This window comes from Eutrigla gurnardus (assembly GCF_963514095.1).
Source record: "Eutrigla gurnardus genome assembly, chromosome: 12".
In the NCBI taxonomy this organism is placed as follows: Eukaryota; Metazoa; Chordata; class Actinopteri; order Perciformes; family Triglidae; genus Eutrigla; species Eutrigla gurnardus.
This window is the reverse complement of record NC_139926.1, coordinates 28,233,027-28,260,365: the sequence shown is the minus strand read 5'-3', so window position 1 is coordinate 28,260,365 and position 27,339 is coordinate 28,233,027. Positions and strand designations below refer to the sequence as shown.

At 39.7% G+C, this 27,339-nt stretch overlaps 1 protein-coding gene across 1 annotated transcript in view; it reads right to left on the bottom strand.

Annotated features, from left to right (window-relative positions):
• Positions 1 to 27,339, bottom strand: part of ttn.2 (titin, tandem duplicate 2) — a 224,101-nt gene that overhangs the window by 118,373 nt on the left and 78,389 nt on the right. Inside the window, exons 78-96 of the mRNA XM_084022030.1 lie at positions 27,261 to 27,287; positions 25,347 to 25,403; positions 25,064 to 25,108; positions 24,744 to 24,797; positions 23,662 to 23,718; positions 22,691 to 22,762; positions 22,369 to 22,437; positions 22,149 to 22,229; positions 21,958 to 22,029; positions 21,542 to 21,733; positions 7,340 to 7,411; positions 7,034 to 7,147; positions 6,828 to 6,917; positions 6,333 to 6,377; positions 3,935 to 5,557; positions 3,414 to 3,464; positions 2,921 to 3,316; positions 2,124 to 2,402; positions 1,193 to 1,462 (exon numbers count right to left, since the gene is read on the bottom strand). Coding sequence (XP_083878156.1) covers positions 1,193 to 1,462; positions 2,124 to 2,402; positions 2,921 to 3,316; positions 3,414 to 3,464; positions 3,935 to 5,557; positions 6,333 to 6,377; positions 6,828 to 6,917; positions 7,034 to 7,147; positions 7,340 to 7,411; positions 21,542 to 21,733; positions 21,958 to 22,029; positions 22,149 to 22,229; positions 22,369 to 22,437; positions 22,691 to 22,762; positions 23,662 to 23,718; positions 24,744 to 24,797; positions 25,064 to 25,108; positions 25,347 to 25,403; positions 27,261 to 27,287 — 3,666 coding nt within the window. The remainder of the gene's footprint in view (positions 1 to 1,192; positions 1,463 to 2,123; positions 2,403 to 2,920; positions 3,317 to 3,413; positions 3,465 to 3,934; positions 5,558 to 6,332; positions 6,378 to 6,827; positions 6,918 to 7,033; positions 7,148 to 7,339; positions 7,412 to 21,541; positions 21,734 to 21,957; positions 22,030 to 22,148; positions 22,230 to 22,368; positions 22,438 to 22,690; positions 22,763 to 23,661; positions 23,719 to 24,743; positions 24,798 to 25,063; positions 25,109 to 25,346; positions 25,404 to 27,260; positions 27,288 to 27,339) is intronic.

Sequence of the window (27,339 nt, the reverse complement as noted above, 5' to 3'; positions counted from 1 at the left end):
CACAAAAGTCTTATTAAATGCTGTCTCATATCTAGTCCAAAATATGAAGTTAAATATCAAGGAGTCACATTAAGTCATGTATAGAGTAGTGCTGTCAAAATTAACGCGTTCATCTTAGCGTTAATTATGAAATATTTAACGCGTACATTTTTTTTAACAAAATTAACGCAGCTGTGTTTTGTTTACTTCCCGTGGCGGCTGACGTAAGACCTATGACGACTTGTGCCACAAAGCCGTTAGCCATTAGTTTTTAACGGAGTTCAGCGTAAGATTTTGGCTGAGGCTGCGGCGTCAGCGGGGGGGGGGGGGGGGGGGGGATCGTGGCGAGCGATCACCGAGCAGTTTTTTTAAATGATTCCGGTAATTTGTCTGCGTGAGAAACACTAGATGTGGCGTGTGCTGCTTTGTCCTCTGACGATGTAAACAGACTGGTCTGTCTCAGTAACGAGCTGAATGCAAAGGAGTACTAAGCTGACTTGTTGTTCTATGGAGTGAAAGGGATTTATCATTCTGACTTCACAGCAGAATATTTCCTTGTTCTTTTTTCCATATTTGCATGTTCTATTGTGGACCTTTTTGAAATGTTCTGTTAGTGCATACAAGAAATATGCCTTTTTCAAGCTGACAGTTAATTTTGATGGCCTTGATGGTTTCTTTGGAAATCTGTAGTTCACATGAGAGAATCTGTGCTTAAACAAAGCCGCTATTTAACAACAGTATTTGAATTTAAATACTTCCTTTGTGTTGATTCTACATAAATTCCATCATTTTACATTTAAATATCCATTATAACATACTTTATTCTTAAGAAGAAAGAAAGCGATTCATTGCGATTAATTGTGATTAATTATGGCAAATTGTGCGATTAATCGTTTTTTTTTTTTTTTATCGATTGACAGCACTAGTATAGAGACATTGGAGTAATGCGTTCTTTGAAATGAATACATTTTTGCATTTTTAATAAACAGGAAAACTAATTTTAAGTTTGATGTCTGTCATCTATTATTGCATTACTTTTGCCATGGTGTCGTTTCAGTATCGGTATCAAGATAAATAGGCAGGGTATTGTATCAAAGTCACTGTTCTGATATTGTATCAACACTTATCAATAATCATAAATATGAACCAAATGATAGAAAGATAGGTAAAGTGTTTGAGGGACTCAAGTTAAAAGGAAGGTAAGTAGATAGACCTCCGAGTGTTAACTTGGCAGTGTAGATGCGTCCTTCCACCTCCATGGCATATTCTGCTACATCATCAGGTTGACAGTTCTTGATGGTGAGTATCAGCTCCTTCCCATCCTTCTTGATCTCAACCTTGTCAGAAGGAATGACCTCATTCTCTCCTTTGAGCCACTTCCAGTTGGGTGTTTCCTTGAAGAGCTCGCATCTGAATGTAGCGGCAGCCTTTGGTTTCACATGCTGGTCCCTCAATGGTTTCACAATCCAATCTTTGATGATTTCTATTGGAGTTAAACATTAATGAGTCAGTTTCCACCATATCATTTAAAAAACAATGGGCATTTTTAACATACTAAATGTTACTAACATGCAGATGGTTTTTAAACATTATTGAAGTTTGAGGTGACGTTTAGGGAGAGGTCTCCACAGTTCTTCCTAGTCTGTATTTACAGTGTCCAAGATGTGAATAGGAATAGCTGAATTTAGTTGCATGACATTTTGTGACATTTAGGTCTGGACATCAATATGTATGTATAATATTGTTCAGAAACATTTTAATATATAGCTGTACATCATCAGCATAGTAATAAAAAGTCTATAGTTTTAAAATAATAATGGGCCCAACCTGATGCCCTCAGGTACTACAAACACCTTTCCTGCCGTAATCTATACCAGCATACAGCACTTAGAGCCGGGATATTCAACAGGGGGTCCCGCGTTACTGCGGGGGGTCCAAAACTTTTTTCTTCCAAAATTAAAATATGTCCAAAAATACACATTATTATTGGCCCGGTTTAATAAGCAACACAATCTTATATGAAGTTTAATAGGGGTCCCTGCACCGTGTCACTATCAGCCCAGGGGTCCTTGGCATGAAAAACATTGAACACCTCTGACTTAGAGAACACCAGTACTGATATATGTTACTGTGTTTTTGCTTACCGATTATTTTGACGTTTGTTGTTGTCTTGACATCCTCCTGGCTGGCCACTTCACATGAGTAGGCCCCAGCGTCCTCCTCAGTGGTGTTCTGGATGGTCACAGCGTGCTGCATACCAATGATGTTGATCTGAATCTTGCCTGCCTTTTTCTTCAGAATCTCTCCATTCCTCTTCCATATCACATCTCTCTCTTTGTTCAGCTCACAGGTCATATATAGAGGCTGACCCTTCAGAGCCGATGTCTCCTCCTCCAGCTCTTTGATCCATTTCACAGGAAGCTCTGTGAGGAGATAGAAAGACAATGAGCTCTTTGACGTTGGTGAATGCTTAAAGAAGATCATGAGTGATACTCTGTCTGGTTTAGAAATAAGACAGAGTAGAAGGAACATGTCAATTAGAATTAACGTAGCAGGACAGTCAGTGTGTACCGTTACCATAGCGACCGTTGTAGCAGCCACTTCTGTATAAAGTAAACCAACCTCCATCAAGCCTGGGACTCTCTGAGGTTCCAAGCAGAGACTATCAGTGGCTAGCTAACTAGCTAACTTGCTACCTAGCTAACAAGCTACCTAGTCCGCCGTCTCCAGAGCTGCGTCCTCTCTCTTTCTGGTGAGCTGTGACATCACATTCCAGCCCCACTGACGCCTGTCGCAATGAATACTAACATCACCATTTTCTTTTGTACTTGTCGCATGACCTCTTTATGCCCTTTCAATGTCCGTTCTACTCCTGTTCTATTTCTATGCTTTCTGGTCCGTACAATGATGTTATTTTTAAAGCAGAAAAATAAATAAATACCTTCAACAATGAGCTTGGCTGTGCATGATATTTCCTTGCCGGCGTTCTTTGCGATACAGGTGTATTCACCAGTGTCGGAAAGCTGGACGTCAATAATGTTCAACTTGCGATCTTTGCCGTCAGAAGTGAACTTGTGCTTGGGGCTCTCGCGCAGATTGCAGTCATCTTTCATCCATGAAGTGATGGCAGTGGAAGGCGAGACCTCACACTCAAACACAGCAGCGGATCCGATGGACTCAGCTTCCTGTAACACGATGTTCTGTAGCTTCTTGATGAACTTCAGAGGGACAGCTTTGAGCTTGAATCCTCCAAAGGGATCCTCTGGTGGTGATGGGCCTTTTCCACCGGGCCTTAGGCCGCGACCCCTGCCTTCTCCAGGGGACGGGGTCTGCTTAGCTGAAATACAAATTTAAGACACTCACTTGTAGTTCCAGTACCATGTAGGCGGTAAGAGATTGTTTAGCTGGGATTTCAAAGGTTTTTTAAGACTTACGTTTCAGGCCTCTACCTCTACCTCTTCCTGCTTCTTCTGTTGGTTGTCCCTCTGTTCAGAAAGAATTCAGATAAATTTGCTGCATGTCATTTTATGTCAATGTCTTCATAAACAGTGCCAGGAGATATGTAATGTCCACTCAAATGGATGGAGGAATGATATAAATATATGAAACAATGAAATTACTTGAAATGATCACATCATGAAAAGATGGAACAATGAACAAAAATGTAAAGATGGTATGAGAACATATGATGGGAATGGCATGATGCTGAAATGGCAGACACATACAAGACATAACAGAAATTACAGAAAGCTATGGATATGATGAGTACATTTGACAAACTGGATGATAATTAACAAATACGAGAAAGAAATGGCGTAAATCGCATCGCACTTGATTAAGAAAAGAGTGAAAAGAATTTAGATGGAGGCATGATGGTGGAAATGCGTAGAGATTATTCAGAGCATGAAGAAATGGTTGTTCTCAGCCAATGAGTTGGGGCCCGCCACCATCTCACCTCTCCTGGTCACCCCTGGAACCTCCAGAGCACCCTCCTCTCCTTCACCCTCCCAGTCTTCAGAGCCGTAACTGTCCCGGGGAACCAGCTCCCAGCCCCAGGCCTCTTCTTCCTCCTTCTCCATCTCTTCCTCAGCTTCCTCTTCAAATACCTCCTCCTCTGGCTGGGTGGCAACCTTCTTCATCTGCACAGCTCCAGGAGAGACCTCCTTCACCAGAGGAACCTTCCCTTTCCCAATCTTTGCTGGTTCTGCAGTCCTCTCTTCCTCTGGGGACAGCTTCCTTGGGACCCTTTTGAGGGTCACAGCCTCAATAGAGTCTTTTGGTGTAACCGTTTTAGGAATCTTTTTGAGTTTATCAACACTGGGCTTCTTCTCAACAGGGACAGTCTCTGCTTCTTTAGGCCTATCAACTTTAGGAGATGGTGTCTTTTTCAGTTGAACCTTCTTGAGCTGCTCCAAAGGTTTCAGGGCCAGTTCTTCTTTCTCCTCTTTCACCTTGGGTGGGACTCCCTTCTTCAGCTGAAGAGGTTTGGGCTCCTCAGGAACTTTTTCAGATTTCTTGACAGTAACTGGCACAGGAGACACCATCTTCTCTGCTGGAACTGCCTTCTCCAGCTTCTTCTGTTGAGTTTCTGTTATCTCAGCTTTCTTGGGCCTAGCCTCTGGCTCCCAATCTTTTGTTTTTTCATCTGGACTTGTGCAACGGCGCGGTATGTCATCGGACGGCTTCCTCTCTTTGTCATCTGCGGGTTTCTTCTCAGACTCTGCAGCCTCTTTGGAAGGCCTGGAGAAGGGCTTCAGCTTAATGCTCTCAATCTCTCCTTCCCGTGTCGGAATTTTCTTCACCTTGGTGGGCAGTTTGACCTCCTCAGGCTCCACAGTTTTGTTTTTATCTATGGTCTTTGTCACCTTAGCTGGTGGCACCTTTTCCTCTGGAGGAGCTTTCTCTGGTCTCTTGGAGGGTTCTTTGGCTTCCACCTCTCTGGGGATCCTCTCTAGTTTCTGGAAAGGCATCATGTCCCTGTCTGACCTCTCCTTCTTGTCTTTCTCCAGCTCCTCAGCTGGTTTTACAGGCTTTTCAAATGGTTTAAGTTTGACTACTTCTGGTTCCACTTCATCTGAAGGCAATTTTTTCACTTTCTTCAAGGCTGCACTCGGAGGGACAGGTTCCTCTTCCTTTGTTGCCTTGGGAGTTTTCTTCAGAGATATCTTATCCCCTGGTTTCTCATCTGTTGGAATGGGTTTCTGGCGTTTCCATGCATCTTTAGTAGCTTCTTTCTGTTCCTGTTCTTTCAACATCACAACCTCTGGTTTTTTCAGCACATCTGCTTTCTCTCGAGGTTTCTTCTCCTCTGCAGGTCTCCTTGTGGCAACGGACATCTCAAACTCCTCTTCTCTGTGTACCATATCCTCGAAACCAAAGATCGTGGTCTTGGTGACCTTCTGAGGTTTTTCCTCTTCTTCAGCCTCTTTAGGCGGAACCGATGGAATCTTCTTCAGTTTGATAATCTCCTGCTCCTCTTCCACTTCCTTTATGACTCTGGTTGTCTTCCTCAGAGTGGGAATCTCAAATGTCCCAACATCTTCTGTCTGAATTTTGCCTTTTTTGTGCAGAAGAATTTCTAAGGTAGCAAAGGTTTGACATTACTTATTGACACTTAACTGACAGCACAACCTGTACAAACACATTAACACCCATAGAAGTATACTAATAACAAACAAACATAGAAATACAAGCGATAAATAAAAAAATAAAAGATCCCATTCCCAATTGTTTTAGTATGAAACTAAATTTCAAAAGTAACAAACAAATCAGACACAGAAAAGACAAGACAGGACAACTTCTGCGGACACAGCAGAAAACATATACAGGTTTCATATATATATATATATATATATATATATATATATATATATGTTTTGAATAATGTACAGTGTCAATGTCATAAGTCAATCAGAGCTAATTACTGCTAAATTTTACAGCTTTTTCATGCACTCTGGTGTCCCAACGTCACTATGTGATGTACCTGGTGTAGTTTATAGATTTGGTGGCACTATTGTCTGTTGTAATGCTGTGTTCACACCAAATGCTAAGCTAATTTTCCACGTGTGCAATTGCATACAAATTCAATGCAAAGAAACAAATAGATTTTCATACTGCTGACCAGACAACTTATACTATTCAGATGGAAGGACCCTCTTCCTCCTACATATTCTCTTTGGATCAGAGCGACTATGCAATATTTCAAACAGACCAATGATCCCACGGTCGCACTCACGTGAGTAACACAACAAAATATTGGCTTTGTGTTTGGTGTGAACACAACGTAACAGAATCAGGAGGTGTACTTTCATAGCCACTGATTGCTGTGTACTGAGGTCAATCTGAGCTCCTACCTTTCTTGACTCCTCCAGGTGCTTGAACAGGTCCCTTGGTTTCATCTAATACAGAAGTATAGTTCAGAAAGTAGTTTATTACGCCTTTAAATCACAGCAATTTTACAGATTTAAAAAAAAAAATAAAAAAATGGGAAGACACTACCAAATACATTCAGACATAAAGACTATATGTATATAGAATGTGATTGGCATATGTGATAAAGTTGTGACTGAAATGCAAAGCAGTAGTCCAGGATGACATCAGTGGAATGCCATGAGAAATGAAGCATCCAAGGACAAATGAGGCATGCTCATATTTGATTCACAGTCAATGAATTAATGACAAAACAATGACACACAACAGAGACCACAACAACACCACAGTGGGACTGAACTGCTGAAAGTCGCCTCAGATGACACAACCCAATCATCAACAATGGAAACACACAAGTATAGGGTTATATAGACTCCAACAAACATGATGTTTTAATCCCAGTCTTCAAAGACCTCTACCTGTCTCGGGAGTTATCTTTTCTACCATGAGTGGTTTTTCTTCCTTTTTGGTTGGTTCTTCAGCCTTCGTGACAGGCTTTAGCTTGGTCACTTCAAGTATATAAAAAGAGGGAATTGAAGTATTGCATAGTATCACCAAAACACACCATCTGTCTAACAACACACATGGTGTTAGTGTGAATTATTTCAGAACTAGTATCTGATACCTGGCTTTGTTTCTTCTTTTGAAATTATTTTCTTCTCCACCTTCTTGGTCTTGTCTGTGACTTCAGGCCTTTTGGCAGCTTCTTGAACTTTAACAGCAGCCTGCAGTTTGCTCTCTTCAAGTACAAAGTATACAAAGAGTTCAACAGAAAGCTCTTCATAAACACTGCGTTCTACATCTGAGAACTTGAAACCAAAATAACCAAAGTTATTAGTTCTATTCTATGTTCAAACCACCTTGTTTGATTTCAAAGATGTGTATTTGTCAACGGTGACATTCAAAGAGCACACAACACAAAGAGATGTACCTTCTTGAGGAGCAGCTGGCTTTACTAGTGCTTCTTTGACTTGTGGTAGAGGCTCCTTCTCCTTCATTGGCACTTGGGAATGAAATTATATGACAATCAGAACGTCACTTAGACCGATGGGGGGAGCACTGAACCATGCAGAGACAAGTAACAAACAACGAAGAGCCATGATTGAAACAAGTTTAAAGACAGAAGAAACATCTCACCTCGTCTGTGCAAAACATTTTCTCTGGATAGACACGGTGAAACATAACGGACACAGCAAACATTGAATTAGTAGAAGAGTGAGCAAAAACTCAACATAAAACTTGTGGTTTATATATCAGGTGATTGGGAAACCAAGAGACTGTCTCAGTCGACAGCATGTCACAATGAGCAAGACGTTTGTGGCCGAACAAAATGGGTGATATGACATGACATCCTCTTAAATAAATCCTTAAGTGGAGGTGCACAGCGATGTTTGGTGCTCAGATCAAAAACACTCAGTGACACATCATTTTCGTCTATACCTCCGGAAGATTCTTGAAGGGTGACATTTTCTTTCCCTTCTGGTTCCAAAGAGAGAACCCTGGTTTCTATGATGGTCTGAAGCCTTTCAGCTTCTCGGTCCTTTCTGCTTGTGGTTCCAACTTCCTGAGGATCGATGAATCCAATGTCTGCTTTCTGAAAACTCTGCTGGACTTCTGATTTCCTGGCGCTACCTTCCTTGTGTGTTGGTGAGTCGGTAGTCTTCTTCTCAACTTTCTCTAGATTGGTTTTATCTGTTACTGAAGGTTCGCTGACTGTGGGTTCATGCAAAGGCATCACTTTAATATCGGATTTTGAATCTGTCATTGCAGGTTTGTATTTTTCAAAACTCTTGACTTCATCAACTATCTGTTGATACATTTCAAATTGTTCCAGTCTAGTGGGTTTTATCTCTATCTTTTCTTGTGCCTGACACTCTTCTTTGTATTCCCCTATCATTGTTTCTGTCTTTCTTTCTTTGGGTTTGACCAGTTGTGTTTCCAACAGCGATGCAGCCGAGGGTTTTCTTTCAACGTGCCCCTGTCTTTCTTTCATTTTGTCCATATATGTAAATTTAGCAGCTTTGCCCTGAACACTGACTGTGTCTGACTGTTCTTCTTCACGTTTAAAGTCTTGTTCAGATGATATTCTAATTTTTTCATCTTCTGTTATGATTCTGTCTTTGAGAATTGCTACTTTGGTATATTTTTCCACCCTGTCATCAGTTATAAGTGATTCCTTAGCTTTGCTTTTAATATGTTCCATCTTTATTCGCGTTCCTCCAGTCAGACTAACTGGAGTTCTTTCGTCTTTAACTGTGACCATCTTTGACTGAATTTCTTCTACTGTAACCGTATCAGTTTTATCCCGGTCATGTAAAGTTTGTTTTAGAAACTCTGTTTGAGTATCTCCAACAACTTCTCCAGATCTGGCGGATTTGTCTGAAGTATCTTGGCCTCGCAGTAGTCTTTTAGTGGTAGACTCTAGTAAGACTTTGGCAGTCTTGTCACCCAATAATTCATCATTTGACTTGCTTTCTTTTACTTTGAAATCTTCTAATATAATATCTTGTTCTTTCATAATCAATGGTTTTTCATATGCAACATCCATTACATGAGTCCTTGAAGTGTCTCTTTCTATTGGTTCCTGCATTGTTTCTACATTCAAAGTGTTACTGAGGAAAACCTTTTTTACTGCTTCTGTTTTAGACTGAAAGCCTCCAACTGTAATTGGTTTCTTTGTACTGTCATATCCGACTTCCTCTGGTCTTGGGGGATAATCCCTGACAGCTGTTTTAGCATCTTCTCCTAACAAGGTGTCTGGCTTTTTTTGGTGAGCAACAACTGACAATTCTGCCTTTTGTTGAGTGTATTTCTGTTTTGTTGATGTTGTATCCTCAATAAATGCTATTTGGTCAGTTTTGATTTGACTCTCTTGTTTTTCAAATAAAACATCCACACTTTCCTTGGTGGACTCTGGACCTTTCTGTTCGTCAGGTATAGTTAATCTTTGGAGGGTGTCCGATTTAACATTGTTAAACGAGGTTGTGTAACAAGGTTTTTCAGATGCAACCTCCATCACAGGTGCAACTGAAATAATTTTTTCAATCTTTTCCTGTTTCATTTCCATAACTTCGATTGGAGTAACGCTACTATATTCATCTTTAAGGGAAACCCTTGTACCTTTGGCTAACCTCGGCTCTTTCTCTTTTAGGTGTGTTGATTTCTTTGACTGGATGTCGGTTACAGAAGTATCAGCTGTCTTTGTTTCAGTTAGTTTTCGTCTGTTTTTTATCTCTTCAGCTGTTAGAACTGTGGTGGTTCTATCCATTACTGAATGTTTTTCTGGAGCTTCTAGCACCACCAAAGATGTTTCTTCTGGTTTGGATGTAAGTGAGGCCTTTCTTTGAATTTGTTCCCACCTTTCGGGTAATTCCTCTCTGATGGCAGAAGCCATCTCTGTCTGATCTGGAACTGGGTCTATATTTGACATGACTTCTTCAACCTTAATATCCCTTAAAGACGTATTTGTCTTTAGAGAAACCTCATCTAACTGATAAACATTTTCTTGTCTTGAGCCGACATCTTTCATGAGCTCGTCGGGTGTGATATACCTTTGCAGTGTGTCTGATTTAAGGTCTCCTTCTGTCAAGATAAGATGTCTTTCAGATGCAATCTCCATTACAGGAGCAACTGAAAACTTTCTTTCCACTTGTTTTGTTTGTGTGATTTCAAATGGAGTAACACTACCATAGTCATATTTTACTATCACTGGCTTGGACTGCACTTCGTCATGGGAAAGTTTTGCACATTGGTCTCTCTCTTTTAGAGGTTTCTTTGTCTGGAAATCTTGAATTATAATCTCTGATGATTTGTCAAGCGTCAGCCCTTCTGTTTTGGTTGCTTCTTTCTTTTGTGAAATGTGTTCCGTCTCACCCGTCATCTTGGAGACATCTTTTTCCATTTGGTCAGTTTTTGTTACCTCCATCTCAGGAGAAACTACTTTCTTTGTTTCTATTTGTGTCTGTCTGGTTTTCCTCTCATCAATTGGAAGAACTGTGCTGTTTTTTTCCATTACTGGAAGTGTAGCTCTCAAAGCATGTTCAAGTGTTATTTCTGGTTTATCTTTGACTATGTATTCTTTGGTTTTGGTTTTTATATCTACTATAGCATCCCCATCGTTTTCTATCTCTGATTTTTCAGATGCATGTGCCACTGAAAAACTTCTTTTAACATGTTCTTGTGTTGTTTCTCTTATTTTCAATGGAGAAACCCAACTGTATTCCTCTTGAACTGTACCCCTCTCAGACTGGATCTCTTGAGAGGGTTTGCCTTGCAGAACTGTAACTGAATCCTTTCTTTCCATTTCTTCATGACTTAATGATTTTGTCTTTACAGTTGGAGAGACTTTGCCCTTTTCATTTGTAATCCCTTCAACTTTAGTCTTGTGAGTATCGACACATATTTTATATTTTTCTTGAGAAATGTCATCTGATTTCTTCTCTTTTACTTCCATCTCATGTATAACTTCTGCCTTTGGATCCATTTCTTCCTGCCTGGTTTTCTTCTCAAGAGGAGCAAATTTGTCTCTTTTGTGTTTCTTTGACTCTCCGATTGGCTGAATCTTTTCAGCCGTCTCTACTGACTTCTCTTCTCCATTGGTCAGTGATTTTTCTTTCTTCATATGAGTGGTGTCAATTTTAGTCTTTCCCGTTTCTTTAACAGATATTTCAGTTTCAACATATTTTTCTGGTGCATCGGACACTTTATAGGTTAGCTCAGTTGCTGCCAATGCCATGCAATAAATTTGTTCCTGTCTTTTTAGGGTCTTCTTTTCAAAGGGAGACAGATTTTCTGTTTTACTTTGAACTGGGACTAAGTTAGATCCAAGCTCTTCAACTGTAATATCCTTTTCTTTTCCTAAAGAAATGCCTCTGACCACATCATCAGATGGAATCATCTGTTGTGGAATACCTGTTTTAAGAGGTTTTATTGTGAGATGTTTTACAGCTGCATCTTTTATCACAGGAACCACTGAAGTCATTAATTCATCTTGTTCCTGTTTGATTTTTGTGGCCTCAAAGGTTGCAACCCTAACATATTCCTCTGTCACAGTGACCGTCCCGGCCTGGGTGGTTACAACTGCAACCTCTTTAGAGTTGGCTGACTTTTCATGTTTTTGAACTTTATCTTTCTTATGAGAAACTGGTTCTGATGGCTCCCCTTCGATGGTTTCTTCGGACCCAGTTTTCTCGGCAGCGTCAACCCTCAAAAAATGCTCCTGTTCCTGTTTGGTTTTCTTGATTTCAGTCAGGGGTGTTTGGCACTTTTTATCTTTAATCGGGAAATCTTCATCTATTTTATCTCCAGTTTTCTGTAATATCTTTATCTTTGGTGATATCTCCTTAGAGAAGCTCAGTTCAGATTTTGGAATTCCTTCCATTGATGTTTTGGGGATTTTAGAAAATATTGGAGTATCTTTCTCCCTTATAGATTCTTTGTACAGAACTTGCAACCCAACCTCAGATGCATCAGAGACTTTTCTGTGAGGTGGGTTTTCCTCTAATTTTGGTATACCATCATCAATAGGACTCACTTTTACAATTTCATTCTTAACTGTGACACATTTTGAAAGGATGTGTCCTTCTGCAACCTCTTCAATTTCTTTACAGTCTTTGGTGGGAGTCACTATTTCAGTTTTATCCTTAACTATGATGTTTTTTGAAGGGATTTGTTTGTTTCCAAACTGTTCACTTTGAGCTAACATTGGTCCTCTCTTCTTCAGGGATATTGATGTTTCAGAGGGTATTTCTTGGATTTCAGTTTCTTCCAATAACGGTGCAACTGAAAACTTTTGTTGGGATTGCTCCTGTTTTGTTCTTGTCTCTTTAAGATGAGTAACATTAAAGGTTTTATGTTTAACTGTGCTGACCTTTAGCTGGTCTTGTACAACAATAATCTCTTGAGGTTTCTGTTGTGGTTCTTGTGGAAATACTGATTCATGCTCCATCATATCAATTCCCTCATCAAACACTCCTCGCTCTGTGACTAATTTCGTTTTTGCATGTATTTCAGGTGTACCATCATTGGTGGGAGTCACCTTTTCAGTTTTATCCTCAACTGTGATGGATTTTGTTTTGCTTTTAGCTAACATTTGTTTTCTCTCGTTCAGGGATACTGATGTTTTACAATGTATTTCTGCAAAGGAATCATTTTCCTCATCAACTGCAGCAAATTCAGTTTCTCTGATTTCAACATGTTTTCCATTAGCTACTTCCACTTCTTCAGAAGTTCCTTGCACTAAAGGTGTAACCCAAACCTTTCTTTGGGTATGTTCCTGTTTTTTTTTTCTCTCTTTAAGAGGAGTAGCTTTACAGGTTTTATCTTTAAGTGTGATGACCTTTATCTGGTCTTGTTTGACAAGCATTTCTTGAGGTTTCTGTTGTGGTTCTTGTGGAGATACTGATGCAAATGTTTTGTCCATCACTTGCGTTTCTGGACATTTTCTCCTAATTTGTTTCTTTCTTGCTGCTTCCATAACATTGTCAGTTTTATGGAACACCTTTGCTGTTTCCTCTTCCTGTGGAGAAATGGTGCCTGACTCAGTAAGCTTCTCTTTAGCTTGTGAATTTTTAGAAAAATAATCTGCTATTAGTCGTTCCTCAGGTTTTATCTCTTCTACATCTGTTACTGGTATCTTTCTTTGGGTTTGTTTGAGTCTTGGTTTTGTCTCTTCAATCAGTCTACCTTTAGAATATTTTTCTTTAACTTCTTGAGGTTCGGTTAACGTCTCTATATCTTTGGATGTCTTTTGTTCAGACTCTTCCTGTTCTTCAGTTTTAGGGAGTTTGACCTCAGCTGTGACGATGTATGGCTGAATGTCTTTAATCTCATAGTCACATGGTATTTGTTTTTTTTCTGATTGTAAAAGTTCTTCCTTTGTAGAAATGCTTTGTGGTTTAACATGTTCTTTTGTCTCTTCAATGTGTCTTGCAAGTTCCTTTGTTTTAACATGTGTTAATCCCTCCAGTGATTCTTTAGCTGATTCCTCTAAACACATCCAGTCTATTTTTTCCTCGTTTGTAGGTGTCCTCTTATCTTGTTGTCTTGCTGTCTTTGATTGAACATCTTTGATTTTAATCTGAGTTTCCTTCTCAGCTACTTCGTCCTTTAGTGGAAGATTTTCTGAGCTCTTGTTCGCGATTGTGATTATACCAGATCTACTAGTTGTAATATTGATATGTGGCTCTAATGAAGGCTTGGCATCCATCACAGAAGGGACTGAAGATTTCTCTTCTGCTTGTTTCTGGCTTATTTTACTGGGAACGATTTTAGCAGTTTTGCCAGTCAATGACTCTATTTTAAGTAAACTGTTTTTCAGTGACTTGACTGTATTATTTGGTTTTGTCATTTCATCAGGTCTTTGACCTTGCTCCTGTTTTTTGTTTTTGGTAAATTCATCTTTAACTATGACCTTGTTCGACTGCACAGACTGGATGGTATCATTTTTACCTTTCACTAGCTTGTACCGTTCTGTAGTTTCTGTCTGTGATTCTTCAGATTTTGGCTCAGCTGTTAATATGATGTTATTTTCAGATTGTTCCTGTTTGTTTTTTTGGACTGGAGTGATTTTGTTTTCTCCTTTTTCAGTTTGGCCTTTCTGAACTCTTTCTGTTGGTGATGGTTTTAGCTTCGCACAAATGACATCTAACATAATTCCCTCTTTTTCTGAATGATCTCCTGCCATCAGTGATTCATCAGAAGTTTGTTTGAGCAGAGGAGGGACTGCAGACATTCTTTCATTTCCTTCCTCTTCTGTTACTTTAATAGTAGCGTCTTCATCTTTTAGTCTGGCTATTTTTGATTGGACATTGTCAGTTTTACCTCTGATTGGCAGCTGTCTCTGTTTTTGAGCTAGGGCCTGTTGGTTTTCTTTCTCAGTTGGAAGCTTTCTTAAAATATTTGTTTTCTGCTCTTCAGTGGTAATACATTTGTTGACTTTGTCTATTTCTAACAAAAACATTTCTTTTTGTTTTCCAGTTTTAAATGATTGATCTTTACTTCGGACCAGTTTCTCCTGAACTTCTTTAGTCTCTCCAGTTTTTGCTAACATTGGTTCTTTTTCTTTTGTCATCACTTTGCTCTTGGATGTTTCTTGTGCTCTTAATGATTTCCTGAATGTTTTTTCAACAACTGTAGAAGTTGATGCTTTTCTTTCAGTTTGTTCCTGACTTGTTTTTATCTTTTCACTTGTAGGAACAATTTGTTCGGTTGTGACCATCTCTGGCTGCTCTTTGGTTTCTTCTAACATCTGTTGTTTCTCTTTTAAATGGACAATGTGTTCACTGACTTCACTACTAGGGTCATGCATTTCCTGTTCTGGGGTATAAAGCTTGAGTGTTTGCTCAGGTTTAAGAGAGGACCATTTTTCAGTTTGCTCTTGTTTCGGTCGAACTTGGACATGTTTGTCTCTAACAACAGCTGCATTGAATGTGTCCTCATCTGTCTGCTTGGCATCTTTCTTTAAAGTCATGGTTTCAGGTTTTTGAAGGATTTCATCAGTTATAGCTTGTGAGCTTGGATGTTTGACATCTGTCCCAGGACAAACTGACATCTCTTTGTCTGCTTTCATCTCAGTAGTTCCTTCTATTGGACTGACTTTGACCAGTTTGTATTTCAGTTTAACTACTTTGGACAAAATGGATTCAGGCAGTATCAGACTGATTGACTTGTCTTCCTTTGGTCTGTGTTTGTCTTGTTTCATGCCTTGGTCTTTTTGACCGGATGGATGTATTTGATTTTTAGAAACCTTGTCTGTTTTCTGTAATTTTTCAGTTAGTCCTACAACTTCTCTAACGTTTTTATCCTCCGGTGATTCTCTATCTGTGACGTTTTTAGTCACTTCTTGTATCTCTGCTTTCTTTTCTTTTCTTTCTTTCTTTTGAGGATGTTTAGAAACTACCGACTGCATTTCTTCCATCTTATTTTCACCAATATGAGATGAGTTTTCCAAAGGTTTCTCAACTAGCCAACTTTCTTTGTCTTGTGAATATATCTCTACTCCGATTGGTTTATTTGTCAACGTTTTCTGTCTGACACAGTCTGGTGTTGCATTCAGTTGTTCCTCAGATTCATTTTCTGTTGGATTACAAACTTCCAAAGAATCAGCTTGTGTATTTGTGGTTGTTTTTTGGTCAGGTTGCTTTAATTTCTTTTTGAGGATGGCATTTTTTGAAGGTTTAATGAATACATCAGGTTTTCTAACCAATATTTTAGGTTTTTCTTCTAGTTCCTGTGTCATAACCTCTTCCCTTTCTTCGGTGTCAGCTTCAAATATCACCTGTTCTGAATCCGAAACTGCTTTCACAGAAGTTCCTTTACTAATTGTTTTAATATATTTTATTTCCATGCTCGCTGTTGGAGAAACCGTTTTTTGTTTGGTAGGTCCACCTTGACCTACCACAGGTGTTTTTCTCTTCGACCCACCTCCTGCCATGATGAGCTTTTCTTTAGTTTTTGGGATGATTCTTGTTTTAGAACCCTGTGTCTTTAAACAATCAGTAACAGATACGTCACCACTTATTACAGATGCTTTACCAGCTTCTATCATTGCATGTAAAGTTTCAATGCTTTCGACAACAGTTTCTTCTTCATCTTTGGGATATGTTTCAGCATCAAACTTGTCTCTTTCCACAAATTTCTCTGCAGAGGAAGCTTCCTCTGAAATGAAACCCTCAGACTTTAAAAGGCTGGCAGTGGCGGCTTGACAATGAAGGTTTAAATAGGTTTGAAGAAAAGGCGCCATGTAGTGGTGCCAAGAGATTAGAAGAAAGACAACAAAGACACAAACATTGGAGTTAAAGAAGACAAACACATATCAAGAAAGAAGAGGAAGCTGACAGGAAGATGTACTGTTGTTGTACCTCTCTCTGAGCTTTTCCTGTTTTTCTGCACTCGACTTTCAGGAGGCAAAGCATCAAGAAGCCTTGTGGGAGTCGTCTCAGTCTCAACGTCGGCTTCTTGAAAGAATAATTAGGTTTAACGCAAGATATCAACACTGAAGAGAAGAAAGACTTAAAAGCACAAAGGGATAAAAAAGAAACCCTTTTTCAAAAACATTGTAATATGAAGACCATGACGAACATGATGAGCATGGAAGTGATGTTTGAAGCAACCATCTCCTACTTCCTAGTTCAAGTTAGGTAGGTTGGGACTAAACTACATAGTTAGGTTGAGACCACTAAACTACATAGTTAGGTTGAGACCACTAACTAAACTACATAATTAGGTTGAGACAACTAATTTACATTGTTAGGTTGAGACAACTAAAATACGTAGTTAGGTTGAGACCACTGAACTACATAGTTAGGTTGAGATGACTTAACTACGTTGTTAGGCTGAGACAACTAAACTACATAGTTACTTTGAGATGACTAAACTACGTTGTTAGGTTGAGACGACTAAACTACGTAGTTAGGCTGAGACGACTAAACTACATAGTTACTTTAAGATGACTAAACTACATAATTAGGTTGAAACAACTAATTTACATTGTTAGGTTGAGACAACTAAAATACGTAGTTAGGTTGAGACCACTGAACTACATACTGTAGTTAGGTTGAGATGACTAAACTACATTAAGTTGATACGACTAAACTACATAGTTAGGCTGAGACAATGAAACTACATAGTTAGGCTGAGACAATGAAACTACATACTTAGGTTGAGACGACTAAACTACATTGTTAGGTTGCAACAACTAAACTATTTGGTTCTAAATGGACACTAACATCAATCTCCTGGTTAGAGTCCTGTGGTTTTTGACCCGTCCACATCACCATCCAGACCCCCTCCCTACGTGGACTTCTAGGACTATTTGAAACTAAGTTGTGATACTATATGAGAAAAAGTAACAACAGCAACAAAGTAGGTTTCCTGGTAAACATACTTCACAATGTAGTTTAGCTATGTGAATGTAGTTTTTAGAAACCAGGCTGTATGAAGAGACAGAGGGTGAAATGGTGAACCCTTGTGGTGAGCATTAAGAAGAACAAGAACTTCACCCAAACATGGAGTCACATGTAGAAGTTAAGTTAAAAATGATTATAATATTAAGATTGTCTCTCTCTACCTCTGGAAGTTGTTTGAGAGGAAATCATCTCCTTCTTCTCTGGTTCTGAAGATTTTGTCTGAACCACATCATCGATTAAAAGATGCGTTTCTTCCTGTTCAGGACAAATGTCGTCGGACTCCTCTTTTTTGTTGTATTCTGTTTCATGTCGTACAGCAACGTCTTTTGTCTTTTGAAGCTCAATATCTGTTGCTGACTCTGCAGGTTTTGTTTTTTCACTCATCTCATTAGATTTTAATGTCTTCTCTTGTATCTTTATCATTGCTCTTTTTCTATCTGTTTTGGGGTCAATTACTTCATTTTCCTCCTCTCTACTTGTTTTCATAGTTGATTTGTCTTTAACTGTGGAGTCTCTCTGGATTCTCATTTCCTCACTTCTACTATAATATTCTTCTGGAACCTTTCCTTTAAATATCAGCTGTTCACTTGGTTGTGTTACACTGCTGACAATAACTGGTTGAGCTTCATCTGACTCTGATTGGATCTTTTCTTTGACTGTAGTAGTTTCCTCAGACTTTCTGACTTCCTGTTGAGTCCCTTGTCTCTCTTTACTCTGTGTAGGAATAATTCTCTTTCTTCCCTTTCTGATTGATATTTTGTCTTTCCTCTCATCTCTAACTTCCTGTGTGATGATAAAAAGCCCATCTTCCCTGTCTTCTTCTTCTATAGGTCTGTCCTGCAGAGTTGTCCCCTCCCCGTCTCTGTCAGACTCCGACTGCTGGACGACAACAAAGGTTTCTTGAGTTTGAATTTTAGCCGCAGTGGTTTGTTTCCTCTTTGAAGAGTCAGTAACAGATATCTCCCCTCTCAGTTCAGACTTTTTATCTCTGGCGTCTTCCTTTGGCAACGACACTATCGTCTCATCCTCATACAGCGCTTTGTCCTCGTGTTCTTCCAGCACCTCTTCGTGTTGCCACACCTCCTCTGTGGGCGACATCACATAATAAACTTCCTGTATCTTCTGAGCTTCTTTCTTTCGCTGGATCTTAACAAGACACGCCGTCCCTGGAAGTTTTAAGAGGTGATGAAGAAAGGCGTCATGCAGCGGCGCCAAGAGGTGACAACAAAACACAAAATCAAGCATTAGTGTTAGGAAGTGAGATGACCCAGATCCACCTGCCAGGTGTTAAGATTAAGATGTGGTTAAAGTATGCCATTGGCTTTTCAAGTGGTTGCTACCTTTTTCTGGCGGAGAGACTTTTTTCTCTTGTTCCACCTCTGAAGGCAGAATGTGCTCAATCTTCTTAGCTTCCGTTTCTTTTAAAGAATGAATCCGTTTTCAGATTGGAGAAGATCATCATCAGAAGAGAATTTCGACATTTATTAAACATAGAAATAACCAGCAAAAGTAAAACACAAAACACAGCAAGAAAGAAGACATCAAAGACGTCAATGGGATGTGAGCTGAAGTGGCAACAGTTCAGAAAATAGGAACAATTAATATCTGAAGATCTCACTCAAAGAAATTAAAGATTTCTGCTTGTTTAGTGCAATTAGTCTTAGAGCGATAATTTTGATGCGATTATAACACGTTTCCTGGTGTGTACATCTGTCATTTTGATTAATATTATTACTAGAATTTAATCTGACAGCCATCATCTACCAGCTAAATCTCCTCGCACCCCTGACTGGATTATAATGGTATCACACTTGTAGCTGTGAAGTCTTAAAATGATTGTTCCCCAGTGACAGTGGCCACTGTGCATTTTTAATGCGTAAGGAAGCTCAGACTTTCTACTTTCCAGCGATACCAAGCATGTTATTGGAGATTGACAAGAAAATTAACTTGCTTGTATATTTACAAAGGTTACATTTGTATGACTTCATTATTAAACGTAACTGTAATTTAATTAACTACATACAGTTGGTTTACAAATTGTGAAAGTTGTTATTAAAACAGTTTAACCTGCATATCTTCTATAAGTAGCAGTTCCATTGGGATTCTTTGTAACACTACAGGGATAGAACCGGTATCAGGTCCATCTGGTCAGTTGTCAAAGTGGTATAATTATTTGAATTCTGCAGATTGAACTAATAGTATTTTTTAATTTGTCACTATAACTGGGCTGTTGCCAATGGTCCACATGAGGAAGGAAAGAAAGAAAGAAAGAAAAAAGAAAGAAAGAAAGAAAGAAAGAAAGAAAGAAAGAAAGAAAGAACGTTGTTGCCTCGACTGTACCTTTAGGATGAGTTTCTTCAAGCTCTCGTTTAGGTTTAGCTGTAGGCACCTTCTCAGGTGTTTTATCTATAGATATCCTCTCTGGTGGTCTCTTAGGCACCATTTCAGGTTTTCCTTCTTCAGGTTGCTTCCTCACATCTTCAGCCACCTTCATAGGAACTCCTATAGGTCTCCTCTGAGGAGGAGCCTCCTCTGGATCTTTTTCCTCAGGGGCCTTCTCTGGAACCCTCTCAGGGACTTTCACTAGGATCCTCTCAGGGACCTTCTCTGGAACCCTCTCAGGGACCCTTTCCGGAACCCTCTCAGGGACCTTCTCTAGGAACCTCTCAGGGACCTTCTCTGGGACCCCCTCTGGGACCTTCTCGGGGGTCTTTCCTATCTCTGGATGCTGTCTCTCGGGTACTGCTTCGGGTGTTTTAGCAGGTTCTACGTCGTTAAACACTTTCGGAGGTACTTGTTCAGCCACCTCTTCGGGTATTTTAGGTTTGAGCTTCAAAGCTTTAAGAGGGTTTGACACAAACACACGCACAAAGACATGACTATGACGAACTGAAAAATGTGCTGCCGCACTAATAAAGACATATTAAACACAATGCAGAGTTCCTTTACTCAAATGACCCTTCTTTAAGCAGAACGTCTTCAAAAGCTGCTATCAGGAAAGAAGATCATTTAAATTCACAGCAGTACCTTGATTAACAACCCTGCTCATTTAATGCAGACACAACAAACAAGAAACAAAACAAAGTCTTGGTCAAGTCAATGGAACTTTAAAGGGTACCGTTAACAGACTAGATTAGAAGCTTTTCAGTGGATTCAAGCTGAAGAATTGTGTTAGAGATGAACAAACCCAAACACTCTACCGAGTGCAAGACAAGAAAAACTCGACGCGCATCTCCATCACTAAAGTTAGACAAACACCAAAGCACAGAAGCTAAAGAGGGTTTAAGATGAATGAAAGAGTTTTGGTGTTAGTATGACAGATTACGGTGAAGAGGAAGGAGTTTGCTAGCACAAACTAAAATAATAACAAAAGGATCAATATGCACTCATGGAAAATCAATCGAGTTAAAGATGGATGGTGGAGTTAAGAAGATTAAGAAAAACTCCAGATCTGCATCTCAATGAGAGACATTATATACCTTTCTTCAGAGGTTCCTTTGGCGCAGGCATTACTTCTGGTTTGGTCTTTGGAGGTTCTGGTTTTGGCACATCTTTTTTCACCGCTGGTTCAGGTTTGGGGACCACTGCAGGTTCAGGTTTGGGAAGGGATGCCGGTTCAGGTTTGGCCATTGCAGGTTCAGTTTGGGGGGCCCTTGCAGGTTTAGGTTGGGGGGCTACTGCAGGTTTAGATTTAGGGTCCACTGCAGGTTTAGGTTTGGGGATCACTGCCGGTTCAGGTTTGGGGACCACTGCCGGTTCAGGTTTGGAGACTACTGCAGGTTTAGGTTGGGGGGCCACTGCAGGTTCAGGTTTGGAGACCACTGCAGGTTCAGATTTGGGGAGCACTGCAGGTTCAGCTTTGGGGACCACTGCCGGTTCTGGTTTGGAGACCACTGCAGGTTTAGGTTTGAGAACAACTGCAACTTCTGGCTTAGAGACTGCAGGTTCTGGCTTCTTTACCGGAGCCTCAGGTTTCCGGACTTCTGGTATAGTACTTTGTGGTTCTGGCTTCGCTTTTTGAGCCTCCGGTTTCAGCTCTGGTTTTGCAGACTCCTCAGGGACTTAAAGCAATATTTAATTTAGGTATGAGCAAAGACAATCAGAAGTCAAAGATACGCTTCCACACTTGAAGCTAAACAAACAAGGTTCAGACATCAGAGAAACCCAAACACAGTTTGACTCAACAGGCAACATCAACACACACATACAAACAAAGTAGGAAATACCTTTGGATGGTGGTGTTAGCGCCTTCTTTACCAGCGCCGGCTTAGCTTCAGGCTCCACCTTCACCGTAGGTGTGTGTTCAGGTTCAGCTATGGGAGCTGGTACCACTTTCAGCTTTGGTTCAGGTTTGGGCTCAGGTTTAGCTGCAGGCAGCATTTTTTGGGGCTCAGCTGATACCCGAGACTTGGGCTCATCTTCAGGTAGGTAACACAGACATTAGCTAATTTTAGCATGTAGCATTTAAGAGATATCAAGAGAAGCTCGAAAAAGTATTTGACATTCAAAACAACAATTACAAAGCACAAACAGGAAGATTCAAGTCAGAGAATCAAGACAGACATTGAGAGAAGTGAAGCTAAGTAGCACTCCGCTGCTACCAAGAACATCTGATAAGATGTCAACCAAGAAAGTCAAGTACCTTTCTTTGGCACTTCAGGCTTCTTGGTCGGCGGTGAGGGAGCAGCAGCAGGCTTCTTAACCTCCTCTGGTTCTTTTAAGATACATTCAAACACACCATCAACCAGAAAACCATCACAGAACCATCACAGAAAACCAGTAAAGAATGAGCATGGTCAGTATAGCGATTTGTTATGAATCAGACATCACTACCTTTTGGAGCAGGAACTTTCTTCTTCTCTGGGACTTTGACAGAAAGAACCGTTTCCTCCACTGGCTTTTTGGCCTCTGGTACTTCAAAATTTCAGGAAGATTAAGTGAAATTGCAATGTAAAACCATCAAAGGAGGCTCACACAGATGCAATTACATTCAATTACTTTTAAAAATATGAAAAGTATAGATGTATTTATAACATCAGAGGTAGGCTGGTACCTTTCGGTGGTGACGGCTCCTTCACAGCTGGTGTCGGCTTCTCTTCTAGCTTTTTCTCAGCTTTGGGAACTTAAAAGGCACCGATTGTTTTAGCAACACAAGAGAAAAACTGTGCGTTTGCAGGTGAAGCAGAGAAGCCAAGCAGAGGAATATAAGACAGAGCAAGCAACTACAGTAGAAAATGTAATGAGCCTATCTATAGCAAAAAGAGAGGAAAGGACTGAAAACATAGAACAGAACAAGACAAAACAGTCAAAGATTTTAGTAGCAGAGGACAGATGATTAGGGCTCCTGCAGAGCAAGGGGTTCATGGGTTCGGTACCTTTAGTTGGGATTTCCTCTCTCATTTCAACTTTCTTGGTCTCCACTGTCTCCTCAATGGCAACTCTGGCAGCTAGTGGTGGGAAAAAAAACACAGAAACACATTGAGAATCATCGTCACTGTCAGAAAACATTAAATTACTGAAATAGCTGCAGGAAAAGCACAGATTTTCACTTGTAATTCATTATTCAAGTTGAACCATGGCACCTCTAGAACTAAAAGTAATTATCTCCAGTACTTTAATGAAGAATCTGTATAAAACTGGAAATTATGTATTGTATATGTGTGGTGAGGTCTAGCTCACACTAGTCCAGAGACCTGAATATGTGGAGAAACTGTCTGTGGTCCAAACAACAAGGTCTCTGCTCTCCATCAACCAGACTCCATTCAGAAAACCAGCGTTTTAACAGTAGTTATCTTGTGGTCTTGCAGACAGACCTAACAAAGCATGACTCAGCACTTTTTACTGATCAGCATTATGATGGAGTTATTTCAGCATCCTTTTCATCTGGTTATTGATATGAAATCACAGATCAATACTTTATTCTGGTTCCTCCAGCTGTGGTGAACCAGCCCACGTGGGTCTTGCTGGATCCAGTGAACCCAGCTTGGTGAAATACACCGAGCACCTCTGGATGATATCATGAACAATACCTCAAAATGCACATGGTAACCAGTAAACCAATTACAAGTGAAATACAATGCTAAGAATAATAATTACTGATAATCTTGGGTTTTAAGAGGTAAGCAGTAGCCAAAGAAATGATCAGATTGACATCAGACTGCTGTTATAGTATCAAGAAAAGTTATGATGGGCAAATTAAAGATAAGAGAAGAAGAATTAAAAGATGAACAAAGAAAATAAAAGGTAAAAGAGGTAGCAGACATGAAGAGAAATCCAGGGTGAATGACGGTTTAAACACAGGTACGAACAGACTTGCTAGCAATGTCCTTCCTGTGAGATCTGGTACCTTTAGCTGTGGACACTTGCTGTGTTACTGTCTCTTCTGTCCAGCTCTCAAACTCCACTGAAAGTGTGACAACCACAAAAGTGACAGAAGACAACAAACGTGAGACAGTTTGTGTTTGAAAACTCACAACAGGGTTTTAAAGTTTAACAAAGTCTCCTTGTCTACGTCTGAGGGAAATGTTACTTCTCGACTACAAGAAAACACAAAACAACCACAACACTTAACTACAAAGAGACACAAGACGTCACCTAAGAGACACAAAACAACCACAGAAAACACTAAATTACAAAGAGACACAAAACAACCACAGAGAGACAAAAATACAACTACAAAGAGACAAAAAATGTCAAACATTTCATCAGACACCCACAGAGAAACAAAACAATGATAAAACACAGACAAATTGAGCGCTAAGGAGACAAAAAAATTACAGACAGACATAACTTCAGAGAAGTCTTCAAATTCAGGGAGCAAACCTTTAAACTATTTCCAACCACAGATGTAAATATTATCCTGACAGCTGTGAACTATTTAAAATTTCCAGATCGACGAGACGAAAGACTTTGAATGTGAACGGCGACAGGAAGTTTGTGAGTGTGTGATGGAGGATGGGATGATCGTTAAAGAGAGAAAGAAGAATGCATCCTCAAAGGTCAGACACAAACAAACAACACATAAAAAGAAATGTGACAAAGACTTTTGGATTTAATCTGCATGACGACACAATGATAATGTTATGATGAATGGAGGAGGCAGATGTGGGTAAATTCCGAGACTTTCACCTGAGCATGAATTTAACTGGAAATAATACGTATTTGTTATTGTTATTATTGCTTATTTGTTTACTGATATTTAACTGAATCCACATTTTCATAGAGTTCTTACAGCCACTATCTATGCCATTTTAAAATGTCTTATTGTTCCTGTAAATAAGACATCATCTTCATCAATAATCTTTATCTTACTTTCTTATTTATTGTAGTCTCGGTATTAAATAAAGAAATTATTTCATGGTGTTTTCCCCAGATCTGCTCAGATGGTTTGATGGATGAGTAAAAAAGAAGAACTACAGCAGGTTGTACCTCTCTGCTCCACCTCCACCTCTTCTTCATAGTGATATGAATATTCAGCGGATTCTTAGGAAAACAAAAACATTGTTTTTTGACTGTTATTAAGAACGGAGACGGATTAGTTCAATATTTAGTGAGAAAAATAGATTATAAACATGGACCGTTAGAACAGTAAAAAAAAGAAAATTGTGTTTTTGCAATGTAAATGTTAAATCTAATATGTAATTTACATATATGACAAAGATAATTGGTTTAATGTTTATCAGTTCTTGGTAAAATCATTTCAAATACGGAGGATGTGAGCAGGTGAAATAAAAACAAACTGTAAATACCTCTATGTTCGAACTCTTCTTCATAATGACAGAATTCTGCAGATTCTTTATAAGACAAAAATACATGTTGGTTTCATTATGGTGCTAAATTTGGGCGAAATGCTTTATTTTTTATTTTTTTATTTTTTGCTGTCTTTTAATTTGAGAATCAAGCCAGTCATAAAGATTCACAGAGTAATTTCTGATTCCTTGAAACTTAATGGAAACACATTATAAAGTTACTGATAAAAAAGTTGTGTTTGAATGAATTTATGGATTTGAAAGCTCCTAATTCCAGTGTTACCTTGAGTTGCCACTGATGACGGCACTTCAGGTCTCTGAACTGAAGAGTCTGGTATATCTACAAAATATGGAATATGGTTCATAGCAGAACTTGTTTGAACACAAACTATCAGAAAGCAACAGTTATTTTAGAAATAAAAGACTCACTACAGTAGGATTATAAAAAAAACATGAAACAGACATTTTGGAAAATCCTCTTGTTTCCCAGCATTTGACAGAGTTGTTGGAAGGAAAGCTAAAGAAAGAACCTATTAACTACCAACTGCTGCCAAAACAGCAACCAATTATGAACAGCTGACATAATATAGCAAAATATCCAATTTGATATGTTCCCAGTGTCTTATATCCCCATCTCTATGTTCACAGGTTCCTTTGATCCCAGTGTATTGTGTAGCTAGGATCATATAATCCCAGTGTCCTATGTTGCCAGTGTGCTATGTTCCCAGGATCCAATGTTCCCATTGTCCTATGTTCTCAGGAGCCTATGTTCCCAGGATCCTATGTCCCAGTGTCCTTTGTTCCCATGACGCTATGTTCCCAGTGTCCTGTGTGCCTAGGATGCTATTTTCCCAGTGTCCTTTGTTCCAAGGGTCTTATGTTCCCAGTGTTCTATGTTCCCAGTGTCCTGTGTGCCTAGGATCCTATTTTCCCCAGTGTGCTTTGTTCCGAGGGTCTTATGTTCCCAGTGTCCTGTGTGCCTAGGATCCTATTTTCTCAGTGTGCTATGTTCCCAGGTTCTCATGTTCCCAGTGTCCTATGTTCTCGGGATCCTATTTTCCCAGTGTGCTATGTTCCCAGGTTCTTATGTTCCCAGTGTCCTGTGTGCCTAGGATCCTATTTTCCCAGTGTGCTATGTTCCTAGGGTCTTATGTTCCCAGTGTCCTATGTTCTTAGGATCCTATTTTTCCAGTGTGCTATGTTCCAAGGGTCTTATGTTCCCAGTGTTCTATGTCCCCAGTGTCCTTTGTTCCAAGGGTCTTATGTTCCCAGTGTTCTATGTTCCCAGTGTCCTGTGTGCCTAGGATCCTATTTCCCCAGTGTGCTATGTTCCAAGAGTCTTATGTTCCCAGTGTCCTGTGTGCCTAGGATCCTATTTTCCCAGTGTGCTATGTTCCCAGGTTCTTATGTTCCCAGTGTCCTATGTTCTTAGGATCCTATTTTTCCAGTGTGCTATGTTCCTAGGGTCTTATGTTCCCAGTGTCCTATGTTCTTAGGATCCTATTTTTCCAGTGTGCTATGTTCCAAGGGTCTTATGTTCCCAGTGTTCTATGTTCCCAGTGTCCTTTGTTCCAAGGGTCTTATGTTCCCAGTGTTCTATGTTCCCAGTGTCCTGTGTGCCTAGGATCCTATTTTCCCAGTGTGCTATGTTCCAAGAGTCTTATGTTCCCAGTGTCCTGTGTGCCTAGGATCCTATTTTCCCAGTGTGCTATGTTCCCAGGTTCTCATGTTCCCAGTGTCCTATGTTCTCGGGATCCTATTTTCCCAGTGTGCTATGTTCCCAGGTTCTTATGTTCCCAGTGTCCTATGTTCTTAGGATCCTATTTTTCCAGTGTGCTATGTTCCAAGGGTCTTATGTTGCCAGTGTTCTATGTTCCCAGTGTCCAATGTTCCAAGGGTCTTATGTGCCAAGTGCCCTGTGTTCCCAGTGTCTTGTGTTCCCAGTGCCATCTTTTCTTAGAGTCATATGTTCTCAGTGTTCTATGTTCCAAACATCCAAACTGTTTGTACCTTCCATAACAATCAGTAGCTGTTAAGATAGCATGTATTACGCCAAATGCTTGTAGGTGCACTAGCTAGCAGTATTAGCTAGGCTACACATGTCTGCACAGATGACACTGGCGAAGACAGAGAAACAAAAGGACTTCCCTAAGATGTCTCTGAAAGATGAAAGGCGTCTAGAAAATAAAATACTTACCGAAGGGCACCATTGCTAATTCAATTTCTGCAAAAAAGGGAGGAACAGTGAACAAAGTGTGAAGCACAAAAACAAATAC